This window comes from Bicyclus anynana, chromosome 5, assembly GCF_947172395.1.
Source record: "Bicyclus anynana chromosome 5, ilBicAnyn1.1, whole genome shotgun sequence".
Lineage (NCBI taxonomy): Eukaryota > Metazoa > Arthropoda > Insecta > Lepidoptera > Nymphalidae > Bicyclus > Bicyclus anynana.
Window position 1 is genome coordinate 5,650,287 of NC_069087.1, and position 15,164 is coordinate 5,665,450.

The window sequence follows — 15,164 nt, forward strand, 5'->3', positions numbered from 1 at the left end:
TGCCTAGTAAACAATTAATAGTAATTTTAAACGAAGTATGGACTATGGTGAGTATGTTAAGTAACATTTTCATCATTTCCGATAATCGTCATTTAAAAAGAATATTAATAAGAATAAATCCTATTTTTAGAGAACTGAAATCTACACAATATACATAGCAAATTGATATTATATAGCTATTTTAATATTAATATTGTGGCCTGATTCATATATATTATGATTGATATATCAATAATTTAAATTTCAAATATGTAATTCATAAATAAATCACATATACACATAATTATGTTTCTATTAAAATGAATGTTCAATTTATACTTAAAAGGTTTGTGAAATCTGATTAATGTCCTCCATCTTTGCTGTGTACATAAAAAATATGGCGCCACATTCAAACTTCAACAAACTTGTCATACTGTCAGATGCTATTCTGGATGGCGGGAAATTTTAAAATAAGAAAAGTTTTGTATGAAGTTTGTTATTTGAGTTAAACTAGTTATAGTAAAGACATGTAGTCGTTTTTATGATTAATCTATTAAAGAATGTCCATAGTGAATACCTAACTTCTTTTAATATTAATTCTCACTGAACAATCTATCTATATCTACATAAAAAAAAAATAAGTGTCTGTTTGTAATTGTTTTGCAAAATGTTTAAGAAACGAATATCAATAAATGTTTCATAATATCGATTTTTAAATTTTTTGTCTGTCTCTGTTTATTTTTTAGATAGTTAGTTACAAAAATTAAAATACCTTCGAACGGCTACTCTCTGAAACGGCGGCGCCGATATAATGGGACTTTCAGTCTCAGATAGCTGATGTGATGAACACATTTTTGATCGTTATGTTTCGCAGAGTAAAAAAATAACAAAAACTAAAAACGTGATTTTACCACATAGTTTTTTTTTTAGTTTTTGGTTTTTTCTTTTTAGACTGTATAATCTACTGTTAATTTAAATCGTTTGCTATGGATCTCGGTTTGATTAGCGGCAGTCTCCGATAATGATTATTTTAAAATTGACTCCAGTCTTTCATAAGGTTTCGGTTTATTCAACCTACAATGTAAACTCCAAGAAAAAATCCTTCATTGTGTTTAAAAGTCTGGCATTGTGTAGGTACTTACTATTGATTTCTCGGTCGCCTGGCGTCGGGTCTTCGGAAGGTAGGTACGTACCTTTTACATCCTCGTGACTCGGAGAGAGCGTAGAGAGCGTACGGTCGCTCCCTCCGGATTACGAGAGCGAGGGAAGAGCATGCATCAGTGTTTGTGCTTAGAATACCTACCTACCTAAGTTCTTAAGAGAATATGGAATAATCGTTTATTTTTTCTGTATTGACAATACAAGTTTATCTTAAGTACCTTTTTAATTTTTTTTTACAATATTATTTACATTAGGTAGGTACATTACAATGCAATTCTACCCTATCAAGCTTTACATATCCTCTGCCACCGATATAAGCCGTGATAGTCCAGTGGATATGACCTCTGCCTCATGCCTGCCATTCCGGAGGGCGTAGATTCGAATCCAGTCCGGGACATGCACCTCTAACTTTTCAGTTATGTGCATTTTAAGAAATTAATTAATTTCTCGTGTCTCAAAATGATGAAGGAAAAACATCGTGAGGAAACCTGCATACCTGAGAATTCTTTTAATTCTCTGCGTGTGTGAAGTCTGCCAATCCGCATTTAGCCAGTGTGGACTATTGGCCTAACCCCTCTCATATTGAGAGGAGAGCTCAGCAGTGAGCCCAATATGGGTTGATAATAATGAATGATTAATAATGAAGTTTTACATAGAACTACGATTAATTATTTTTTTCATTTTGTGGTAAAGAAATTTAATTACTTATATCGATTATCGATTATTTCGAACAGTGCGAGTTGCCAGGTAATGACCTACGAATCCGAGACTTGGTCGCTGACTATGGGCCTTATTAGAAGGCTCAAAATCACTCTGCGGGCGATGGAGCGAGCTATATCCTTGGAGTTTTTCTACGTGATCGAATCAGGAATAAGGAGATCCGCGGACGAACCAAAATCACTGACATAGCTTAGCGAGTCGCGAAGCTGAAGTGGCAATGGGCAGACCACATAGTTTGAAGAGCCGATGGATGTTGGGGTCCTAGGTGCTGGAATGGCGACCTCGCACCGGAAAGCGCAGTGTTAGTCGACCCCCCACTAGGTAGACCGAGGATATCAAGCGGGTTGCAGGGAGCCGCTGGACTCTGGCGGCTCGAGGCCGTTGCGAGGTTCATGCAAGAGGCGTATGTCCAGCAGTGGACGTCTATCAGCCGATAAGGTAAGGCATATCGATTAGAATTTAGAAAAAAACCGTTTTCTATATGTTATCCCTTGACAGTCAACATTGTATTTGGTATTTTTTTTCTCTGTAGTGGGTGGAGGTAGCCCATAATAAACCTTTTTTGGGGATTATAAATTCAATTCCAATGAATTGTTTTTGTCATTAACGTATGCAATTTCCTGAATGTTTAGGTCCATCATCTTTCGTAAATTCTATTATAATTGTATACGTTTGACGTTGTTGTCAACGGAGATTTCAAAATAAATCGACCGCTAACCGCTAGACTATGGTAACCGACAAAAACATTTTTTACAGGAAAAGGCTTTTTGTGGTATTACGTTGAATTAAGAATTTGATAATTTTATTATTTTACCGTGGTAATCATTTTAGTAATTACTTATTTTATAATAAATAAATACCTAGAGATAAAGAGACATTATTTGATTGTATTGTATTGTACAAAATGATTTGAAAAAAAACTTCTAAATAACTATTAGAATCATAAATAATCACTGGTGAACATTGAACATTTACCATATGTTATCTCAGAGGAAAGATTTGATTGTGTGTATGTACGTTTGCATTGAATAGGTTCCAAAACTAATGAACCGATTTCAAAATTTATTTCACTGTTGGGAAGCTACACTATCCCCGGGTGCTATAGGTTATATTTTACCCCCATATTCCTACGGGAACGGGAACTACGCGGGTAAAACCACGGGGCGTCTGCTAGTCTGTCTAATAAAATGAAAAAAACACTGCAACACTATCCTTGTCCTGCCATGTAGCCACTGTATAGGTAGTGGGAACTATGCACCTAGGGAGTAGGTAGAAGGATCCTTTTTTTAGCAGTTGTATGTGTAAAATGGGTAACGTATTATATAAGTAACAATAGGTATACTTATTGTTAAAATAAAACATAGCAAATGGTTATAATAATTTTAATTTGCACACAAGCAACATTCAATGGCACAACATGTAGGTAAACTTTTTGTAATAAGTATATTATATAAATATTTTTTACGTTAATTAGGTACTTATTGGTATCGTATCAATACTTATATTATGTTTTCATTATTTACTAATGTGATATATTTTTCTTAAATCTATTTGGTTACCTAATATTTTCATGTAGTGGATAGAAAGCCTGCAATAGCCAGAGTGTAGTGATTTTATATAAAAAAAATATTTTATAAAAAAAAATATGATAGGAGCTGACAGCAGGTAATGCCAACCTAACGTATAGATAAGTGACGCCACTATAAATACAATTTGGCGTAGGTACCTACTCCCAAAAGTTAGGCACCAATATTTCATTATTATTTGTGGTATGATTTTGTACGCGTAGATACCGTTCACTAAATTTATAAAGTAGGTAGATAATGAAATTGGTGAAATAGAGTAACAGTAAAAAATGTTTCCATTTGTGTGGACCATAGATACTCTTGTGGACATAATTTTCATTCTAAGCAAAATATTGTCTTCGCATTTTTTCATGTTACAGTTCAAATGTTGAATAGTAATTTTCTTAAAAACTCCATTGATTTTTTTTTGTTTCTAAATATTGATTGATAGGTATCATAAATATTATCTAAATATACATAAACACCAGTAGCGAAGGCTGAAATTTTGTAATAGGTAACCCGGTCATGTCGTTTTTAGTCATCCGCGTGTCGGGCAAGTGAGTCATTAGAACAGTCGGCTTGGGTCCTCACGAGCCGAGATAGTTAGATAGTAGAAGCGTTCCGTGAGTTACGTGTGGAGTAGTGGGAGGCCAAGTGCTGGCGGAATAGGTGACTGGTTCATTCTTGTGGTGATCCGTCTAAACGGTCGAATTGGTTTGTTTAAACTACTTGCTGCTGATAAACAATGAATTTTAGTGAATTTTAGTATCGTAAATCATATTTTAGTTACCTACTTAAAATATGATTTACGTTAAAAATAGACTGTATTGTAATTTTATAACATTCTAACATTACTTAATCTTACGAGTAATACATACAAAACAATTATATATAAATATATTTATATGTATATGTATTATGTATGTACTGATATAATAATATAACTCTTAATAAGCACAAGATGAAAGCTAGCTACCTAAGTCTCAGCAGCTAAAAATCCAACGTGCTCAAGATAGATTATCTTTAATTTTATTGCCCAAAGTATTTTAATTATACGTACTTGGTGTCACCTTAATAAACAAAATAGGCACATAAAAGATTTACTTGCACTAAATTCATGTACTTATAGAAATACAATATTATAGATATTTTATTTTTATATGTAAATAATACACGATAATCATGTAATTTAAGTATAATACGCACTATCTACATCTAACGAATAGTATAACTACCATCCATAAATTACAATAATGTAAGTACCAAATATCTCTATATAAATACAAAATCATCCTGCCGATACGATACAAATTCGCAGGGCCTTATTACAAGCATTCAACAATTGATTTTCATACAAATATCTAAATACATGTTTCCTTTTAGTCACCAAAACTTGCGCTTTCTTAAAATTAGAATGACTGCAGATTAAAGTCCAACCATCAATGAATGAAAATAATTTTCAAAATTTGTTTATAAATGACGAAGTTATGAGGTAGAAAACAAAAATAAAAACAACATACGCGTCTAATTGAGAACTTTCGGGTAAAAGAAGAAAATAAGAGATAAATAGAAGAGTTTGGAATAAAAAGATAAAAGACAGATAGCTAAACATTGTATAGACTAAAAGGGGTTAACCTATTTGGGTAAGGGGTATATACGCGTTCAAAAGTTATAATTTGGCGATAGTAGAACATTTATAAAGTAGGTCACAAAATAATGTTTATTTTTAAAAAATCCAAATTTTGTGCAACTTTTTCAGCCTTAACATTAGTGATATTTACCTATTTTACTTAACATTTTGTGCTATTCACAACTTGCCATCGGTTGATATCTTTATAATACAAATTATTATTTTATTTACTACTCGTATGAATAACATTTGTTTGCCATATTTTATGTCTTAGATACTTCTGTTTTTTTTTCTATTAAAATACATTTTTATTTATATTATGAATGTACTTGTATGTCTCTATTAAAACTCAAAAATATAGTTGGATGGGAATCTTTGGTAGGTAATTAGGTAAGTATACTTATTTTACAACAATTAATCTAAAGAACTGTTGTAGCATCTAATAGTAGGAAACATTGCAAAAGAATAAAAATAAACTGCCTAGAAATTAATTTTATTGGTTGATTTGAGTTACATGGGTATTATCGTCTCTCGTCATCACATAAATAATGTTAGGTAGGTACTATGTACCTAATTATGTTGACATACTGTGTAAATTTCATAAAAATCTCTGATAAGTATCAAATTGTCATGAGCATGACCATTGGTCCACGAACACGTTCGAAAATTGAAAGTTGGCGCGTAATCTACGAACATGGCGGACACGAGGACCGTTGCTCCTGTGTCGGATGCGCGCGCACCGCTAACCGCGAGGGGTCGACGGGATTCGCTTTCGCGACGAGAGCGCGCGCTACGTGGGCAAAAGCGGCTTCGACGTTGAGGCCGGTTTTCGCCGAGGTCTCCATAAACGCGACTTGGTACTCTCTCGCCAAGCGCTGCCCCTCCTCGCGCCTCACCGCCCGCTCTAGCCCGCTGTCTGACTTGTTTCCTGGAAGAGAATTTGTGCCGCTCCACTTATGTCGGATAGCTCGAGGTTGAACGCTTGCGGACAGCGGATCATGTTCGAATGCGACTCTTTCGATTTAAAAGTGAATCGGTTATCTATGTTCTTATGATAAACTTTCAAATAATGAGGTTCGAATTACTTCGCAAAGATTGTAACGGATTTTGATGAATGATATTTATGAATGTTCTGAACGATATCAAGGTCTAATCACAAGGCTGGATAAAAATAAATATTACCTAGTAGCATTATGACAACGTCGTCTTGTGCATACTCCCGGATCTCGCCCAGCCAGGCTCGTATGTTGTCGAAGCTTGTCTTGTTAGTTACATCGTACAGAAGGAGAAGAGCTGTTAGAATATCACACACATTGAAATTAATGACAACTGTATCATTGTAACTTGTTAACATATTAAGTAGGTATCTAAAAATGTATTGAATATGTGATAACTACTGGGTACTGGGTAGTATGTATTATCTTTCGTCCCAGCTTACAGTTGTTTATAGTTGGCTGAATAACACCCTTTTTTTTGTCGTTTAAATTATATGCAGCTTCTGCTAATGTCTAGCTTAATAAATCCATTTTGGAAAAGTACAAAGCCTAGGCGTTATATAGAATACCGGATTATACAAATTGCCGGTAACATTAAATTATGCACCTACCGCTAACGGTGCTAAATCAAAAAATAAAAATAAAAGTAAGGTTAAATAAAAAGGGGTAATTTTCACAATGAACAAATTAACTAAATATTATAATTACCAAATTTTAAACAATTAAGTGCCTATCTTTATTAATATAAAAGTTGTCACGGTTTTCTTAAGTAAGCAAACAATGATAATTTAATGCAAAATTCACGTAAAAGTATTTATAAATTGCAGTGGCGCTAACATGCGATCAACGAGATAATATTGTGAAGATAAATAGACAAAATTCAACCAATGACGGTGCAACCTGAAATGACGCTACCTCTTTCATTGCGTTGGTACGAAAGAGATGGGACAGGAGCAACTCCGTCACCATTGGACGACATTTTGTCTATTTTCTCTTCGCTTGGTCGCACGTTAGCGCCACTGGTGTCGGTTCCCAACTATTATAAGTAGTATTAATCTGAGCTACACTCCACAAGCAAAGTTCTGCTTAGTGTTATGTACGTGTAATCAAAGATGGCGCTAGTAGTAGCAAAATGTTTTATAATGTGTCAGTGTAAGCCAAGAAAAGTTGAAAATATATCGTATTTGGTAATATTCATTTAATTTAAAATAAACAATGTATTTTTTCACGATTAACGTACTTAATTGTAATAAGAAAATACTTTACCATGTGCGTCTCTGTAATATGCGTGAGTGACGCTACGAAAGCGCTCCTGTCCTGCGGTGTCCCAAATTTGAAGCTTTACCTTGATGCCGTCGACGGTAACTACTTTATTCTGTAACAGATGGCGTTAGTTGTATTTTCAAACGGCTATTTTCAAGATGCATAATTTGTACATAGCCAAACTATTAACAATATTACAAATACACGTTTCAACTATATAAGTAATTCAAAAGTATATTAAATTAATTTAAAAATCAACATCTGACAATATGCTATCACAAAATTTAACCTACTTAACTAAAAGTATTGTAGAATTAATTATAGTAAAGGATGGGTCATGTCTATTGCATGTAATTAGATATTACCTATGTCTAAAACTCAATATAGGGCAAACATTATAGGGCATCTAGAAAAAAAAAAAACAAACGTTTTATTATGGTGAGTATTAAAATTATTATAGTTCTCGTGTTAATTGTATCGGCACAAGATCCTAATAAATCAAATAGCAAAAAATGAACAAAAAACACCGACCGTGCTATAAATCACTCAGCGGAGGAGCCGATTCAATCACAGCTGTCACGACTAAGGGGCGGGAACGGAAAAAGCGCGCCAAACTTTAACACCAATGGCGGAGCGGCTAACCGGCGCGTATACCCGTGACTGGCCCGTTTGAACTCGGAACCCTTGACGACCATTTGTTTTTTTTTCCATTTGAAATATAAAACGAAATAAAAAATAACACGCGTTTATAAATAGGATTACCTACATTACTATTTTTTCTTAAGGATTTTAATTAAACTGCTTTTGAAAATAGGACAATGATTTTTTTTTAGTAGGTATGCGCTGGCACACGACTGTATGGCTGGACTGTACGAGTGGAAAGGGAAGTAACGAAGAAAATGAGTGGAGAAGTGGTGTGGCCACGGTAGGTACACGTAATGCCGCGAATATTCGTCAAATATAGGTATCGAAAATATTATCGCTTTCTGTTCCACGCGATAGCGCGAGGTGGCCACGTTAAGTCGTCCTGCCGCGAATACTCGTGAAATATTTTACGAATATTCGCGCATGATTTTCGCGAGCAGAGTAATCGGCCAGGCAGGGCAACATCGCGGCAGCGCAGCGCAGGATGTTTTAAATGAAGTCTTTGCCTCATTACTGCTAACAAAAAAAAGAAAATTTGTCTTTGGTGGGATGTACCCGGAAGTCGATTCCCACGGTGGAAATGTAATTGCCGGCGAGGAAAGTGCCGTCCCGGAAGCGTACGAGCATGCACGTCTTCCCGACGCCGCTGTCACCGAGTAGCATCACCTGGAAAATACAGGATACACTAATTAACGACCGAGTATGTTTGGAATCAACTTACCTTCCTATCTTTTTACCTAAGTATCTACCTAAGTATACCTACTTACAAGCCACCTTCTACATACAAACTTTTCCTTAATTAGTTTTTTTTACTGTATCTTGAAGAAAAAAATAAAAAGAAAAAATTAAAACCTCCTGGTTTCATTTCCATGAGGATACGGGGCTAAAATATACCCTATAATTACTTCCTGAAACTAGCTTTTTATTGGTGAAATAATTTTTTAAACTAGTTCCAGTAGTTTTTGAGTTAAATCGATAAATAGAAAAAATATTTTTCCTCCTTTTCTTTACTTTAATATTAGTGTAGAATGTAGACACATAAATAAAATATAACGTAAATGAAAGAAGTTGTTTTTGGGCGTATCTACCTTCCAAATGTTTCTCTCACATAGGTAGGTAGGTATATGACAGTAGACTTTTTCTATCTAAAAATTGTACACTATCTAATACTGTACAATTTTTTCATCCCACAACAAAAATAATATTTACCTTTCCAAAAACATCGTATTTTTCCTCAGGTTTACCCAACTGGTCCCATTGCTCGGTTGGTGATGGTGGATCACTATGGGGCATAGAGCCGAGCTCATCGCTTTTCTCCTCGTCGTCTCTGACTTCCGGTAGATTCCGAGCCCATGTCGGTCGAACTCTGCCAACTACCACCCGCTTCTCCATTTGACGATTGTCTATGTTCGGATTCCACATTTTGTTTTTTTTTTCACTGGTTCACACTTTTATTCTTATTTCAAATGCTGCTGGTATTTTGTTCTTAATTAGAGTTATTTTATTCTGTTAATCGAATTTTATCACTGTTTTCCTTTAGCATCACCTTATTTTGTAAGATATTGAGATATCCTAATAGTAAATATAAAACCTATTTTAATTTTTGTTTATAATAATCGTAAAGTTCTATAGGTTCCTACGATAGGGAGATATAAATTAAATTTTATAGAACGCATATACCTATGTATAGAAGTAAACAAAATTTGTGTCCTGTCTTAGGTCATGTTTGGATGTTTTTTGTTTTAATGATGAAATTTTTCAACCTCATGTTGAAAAATTTCATCCCTGTGACCCTCAAAATGATAATAGTCGGTAAAGGTTCCTTATAAAAATGATAAAATAAAATAATTAAAAAATCGTATCGATTCAATAGACAATAATTTATATCAGGTACGAGTACCAGCGCGAACTTTCAGCTTTTATATCAGGTATGTACCTTTTGAGATTTACCCTATTTTTAGCTCAGGCTATATCTACCTAGTATATGAATAATAAATAATAATAGGGTACATATTATGTAGGTAGTATATCTAAGTAATAAGTATTTATACCTATCCATCACACAAAGATGTATGAAAAGGTACCTACATATAATTATTATTGTGAGTAGGCGCAATGACATTTTATATCATTGAGTAGGTGGTTCTAGCTTTAAGGGCATGTCGCTTTAAAATAAATCAAGGTTTCCAAGGCGCTTTTATGATTGAATCACTTAGAGGTATAGGTAGGGTTGCCAACCGTACTATAATATACGTATAGTATTGTACTATATTTAGGTACTATGTTCAGGCGTACTATATACTGTCGAAGAAGTATATAGTACGACAGACAGACAGACAGAAGTAATAATGTGTAGAGTATCCGAACGTGCATATCTTATAGTTACCTAATATACATTATTTTTTTAATTAAATGTGAAACATATGTGACACTTTTACTTTAGACAAAAACATGTAACACGTGCTAATAAATTAGGTTTTAATGAAAACAAATAGGTCTATTTTTTACTTATTCTATAAAATTCTATACCTATTTTCTTTGGTGTAGGTACTATATTTTTTACGCTTAAATATGAAAAATACTATATTTTTCTAAAAAAACTTTTGGCAACCCTAGGTGTAGGTAGGTAGATATATTGCAGGTAAGAGATAATGCAGCCTAAGAGTAAACTCGGGCCTGGGAGACCGCTTAACCTCATCTAGGTATCTACTTAGGGATATCAAGGTTGTTAAGTTACTTAGACGACGTACTATAGCTTGGCAACTTCGTTCGAAGCACTCGCGCGGGCCGGGGGGCGTGTAGCGATGAATGAAAAACCCACCACTGATGCACACTTCCCCGCACGCACGATTTCACACCCACGCAGTCTTTCCCCCCGTCGCCTGCGGGGATGGGAGTGTCAACAACGAACTTGTAACTATAGGTACGTAGGTACTTAATTAGCTTTGACAAATTAACATACGATCAAAACGTGATCAGAAATTAATGTGGACTTGATTTATTCATAAATCACAATGTTAATTATGTAATACTAGTGGACGCCCACAACTTCCTCGTGAAATTTAGTTTTCCACAAATCCTTCTGGAACCATGGATTTTTTCGGGATGAAAAGTAGCCTATGTGTTAATCTAGTAAAATCCATTTCCGTTGCAAATTTCAACCAAATAGCTTTAGTAGCCGCTGTTCAAAGAAGGAACAAACATACATACACGCACACAAACTTTCGTATTGATACCTATACTAGCGGACGCCCGCGACTTCGTCCTTGTGGAATCCAGTATTCACAAATCCCGCAGGAACCGTGGATTTTTCTGGGATGAAAAGTAGCCTATGTGTTAATCCAGAGTAAAATCTAATTCCATTCCAAATTTCAGCTAAATCGCTTCAGTAGCCGCAGCGTAAAAGAGGAACAAACATACTTACACACTTTCACACAAACTTTCGTCTTTATAATATTAGTGTGATGTGATTAGTGATGTGATGTGATAGGCTCTTACTAATATTAACAATAAACTAAAGAAAGTGTTATCGTGCATTCCGTAAGTAGGTAAATAAATAGGTATAAGATAGAGGCACGAAATAGAAAATGTTGTCAAGAACAACTTCGTAGCTGTCAAGACCCTTATCAAAGGGAAAATACGAACGTAATCTGTTGTTAAAACGATAGCTCAGCTGTAGATTGCTATTAAACTTTGACAATTTACTTAACATAAAACATTGCCGGAAGTCAATGTTTCGAAGTCACGGACAAATTTTTAATGGATTAAAAGTAGCTTCTTAAATCATTAAGAAGCTGGGAAGTTGACTTGGAATCCGAGTTATTTTGTTGTCTTTGCTTTAACAAATCTAAAATTAAGTTTGGTTTGGTTTATTTCATTTGATTTCTAAATAAATTGTTACAAGTTCCTCAATCGCAGGTGGTAATTAACATTCATTATTTATGTTATTGTAGAGGGGAGGTATCAGTGTTTGTATAATAAGAGGGTATTTGATGACTTGATCTAAGTTGTTTGTGAGGCAGCGTAGACGCCGTCACGCTGCCAGTCGCCTTTGTGATTTTGTGCAATAACTTTTTGTGTTGTAATTTTTGATAGCGTTTCAAGACTTGCTCAAGGTGTTTCCTCTGCCACAAAATAATGGTACAATCACTATCGCTACTCGCTACGCAACAGGTAACAAATCTTTTTTAATACATATACATAACTCGTGTCTTAACACTCTAGGGCACAATAAATCTAAATCTACAAAAAAGTTATTTTCTGCTTGAATGGGGTAGATAAGTATAAGGTAGGTTTATTATTCAGAAAAGTCACAGGTTGCCTAAAGCGGGATTCTAAAAGCGACTTTTTGTAGAGACGGCGCGTCGCGTCTTATTAAAATGCCGGGAAATTAGAAAGGAATGAAGACTCGAAGGCTTTATTATTGGAGTTTTCTATAGGTGTGTGCGACTTGATTAAAGTATAATGTACCTACCTGCTCGTAGCTCTGTCCAAGTAGATAGGTATAAGTAATATATTTTTATAGGGCTATAGGGGTTTAATGAATATTAATTTAATATCCCTATTGAATATTACCTATAATGAAAAAATATAGCTGATATCATGATAAAACTTTTATTAATAGGTACATAATACGATCTTGAGGAATAAATACCGGTTCAGCTTCAGTTTATGGTAAATATATTATTTTTGCTATGAGGTAAAGTTAAACCTATATAGGAATTTATGATGGAGATGGATAAGGCGATGGAGATTGTTGAAGAAAAGGGGCTGGATGAAAAAACACCGTAGAATAATCGGGAATCCCTACTGGTACCAGAAAGCTGTCATTAAAATTTAAGGTAAGTTATCAGGGTGAAAACCGATTAAGAGAGGTGTCCGACAAGGATGTATGTTATCCCCTTTGCTTTTTAATCTTTATTCTGAGGCTATCCTTACTGACTTACTTTAAAATCCTTCATCCAGAGGGAATAAGTGTTAATGGAGTACGAATCAACAATATTAGATACACTGATGATACTGTGCAGCAAGCTCGGAGAGCTGGTAAGAGAAAGGAAAAGTTCTCTCCGTCTGATCGCTAAACTTCAGAGGGCGCCAGATGATGATGATACAGTAATTATGCAGTTTAATGTCCGTACTTAACCATTGAAGAATCTCCTCTTTTGGATTGAAGAAAGAACTTTAATCAGGTGATAATACTGGCTGCACGTTATATCTCTTATTTTAATGTATTGTCAGGAACTGAGGAAATTAAAAAAATAAAGCCTCAATTGCCTAATGGCAAAAGAACTGAAGTACAGGCCGAGACGTCATGCATTCGATCCACGAATCTGGATTATTATTCTCACTTCTAAGTCTAAAACAATCCTTCCGTTTACTTGGACGGAAATGGGAACGTTACGTTATCAACCCATATATGGCTCACTGCTGAGCTCGAGTCTCCTCTCAGAATGAGAGGGGTTAGGCCAATAGTCCACCACGCCCAATGCGGATTGGCAGACTTCACACACGCAGAGAATTAAGAAATTCTCTGGTATGTAGGTTTCCTCACGATGTTTTCCTTCACCGTTTGAGACACGTGAAATTTAATTTCTTAAAATGCACACAACTGAAAAGTTGGAGGTGCATGCCCCGTACCGGATTCGAACCCACACCCTCCGGAATCGAAGGCAGAGGTCATATCCACTGCTATCTGCTGCTATATGCTATCGCGACTCTCTAATGGGAACATAGGTATTTAATTTTTTGAAGAAAATAATAGGTAGGTATGCAGAAATCCAAAATTTGGAAGAAGTCGGTCAAAAATTTATTTAACACACACGTACCTCCTGTACAATGGGTGATATCAATAAAAGCTTGCAATATTAGATGAAACAAAACCAGCTTTGTGTACAAAGTTATTGGATATTTATATTACCAATCCAAGTCTCAGCAAAACAAAACAGATAGCGGATAAAACTTGTGTTTTATTAAATTTAAAATTACCATAATATCTTTCTTTATAAAACTGTGGATAAACCCGGTATAAAGATACGAAGCCATATTCAAAAGAAGATTTTAATATTCGTGAACAATATACCTACTTACCCGTAGCGTTTGTAAGAGTCGAGAGCTTTTATATTTATCTCCCTTTGATACCGTCGCACGGGCGAAATCCGTACCAGCTAAAGTGTAACGAACATAATCAGGTACTTGTCTACTGTATTTTAATATTATGTCTCATATGCCTACATCAGTGAGGGTACAAGGCTTTTGACTTGTACCTAAGCACTATACAATATACGTACAATGGTTATCTATACTTCAGCATTATCAACCTATACTCTACTTACGGCCACGAGTCTTATCAGAATGAGAGGGGTTAGGCCCATAGTCCACAACGCCGGCGAGGAAACCTGCATACTTGAGAATTTTCTTAATTCTCAAGTATGTTCATTACAAGTTGGCCCTTGACTACAATCTCACCTGATGGTAAGTGATGATGCAATCTAAGATGGGAGCGGCCTAACTTGTTAGGAGGAGGATGAAAATCCACACCCCTTTTCGGTTTCTACACGACATCGTACTGGAACGCTAAATCGCTTGATAGTACGTCTTTGTCGGTAGGGTGTTAACTAGCCACGGTCAAAGCCTCCCATCAACCAAGTATAGATAGATATAAGTGTAGATAACCGGGACAGTCCAGTGGATATATTTTTGTAAGAGGAAAATTTGATTGTTTGTTTGCTTTGAATAGGCTCCTAAAGTAATGGATAGATTACATTCACCATTAGAATCCCACATGAGTAGATGTTATATTTTATTTTTGGACCTATACAATCTGCTTTGGGATCGGGGATTTAGTTGCAATGTAAACCTGTGAAATAAAGCGATCAAGTTACGTCATCGTCATCAACCCATATTCGCCTCACTGCTGAGCTCGAGTCTCCTCTTAGAATGAGAGGGGTTAGGCCAATAGTCCACCACGCTGGCCCAATGCGGATTGGCAGACTTCACACACGCAGAGAATCTGGTATGCAGGTTTCCTCACGATGTTTTCCTTCACCGATTGAGACACGTGATATTTAATTTCTTAAAATGGCCCCGGACCGGATTCGAACCCACACCCTCCGGAATCGGAGGCAGAGGTCATATCCACTGGGCTATCACGGCTCTCAAGTCGTACTTACGAGTAATTATCAAGTTACGTACTTACGAGTAATTATT

At 35.5% G+C, this 15,164-nt stretch overlaps 1 protein-coding gene across 4 annotated transcripts in view; it reads right to left on the reverse strand.

The window, feature by feature from the left end:
- Positions 1-3,420: 3,420 nt before the first annotated feature.
- The window catches only part of LOC112048604 (ras-related protein Rab-37), a 100,717-nt gene continuing 88,973 nt past the window's right edge, over positions 3,421-15,164 (reverse strand). For 2 of the 4 annotated variants that reach the window (XM_052881548.1, XM_024086207.2), the window contains exons 4-7: positions 8,514-8,624; positions 7,317-7,425; positions 6,238-6,348; positions 3,421-5,983 (exon numbers count right to left, since the gene is read on the reverse strand). In XM_052881548.1, the coding sequence (XP_052737508.1) occupies positions 5,742-5,983; positions 6,238-6,348; positions 7,317-7,425; positions 8,514-8,624 (573 nt within the window). In that variant the 3' untranslated portion in view covers positions 3,421-5,741. Of the gene's footprint in view, positions 5,984-6,237; positions 6,349-7,316; positions 7,426-8,513; positions 8,625-9,167; positions 9,442-15,164 lie in introns of those variants that run through there. The other 2 variants (XM_024086209.2, XM_024086212.2) reach the window with 2 other exon arrangements.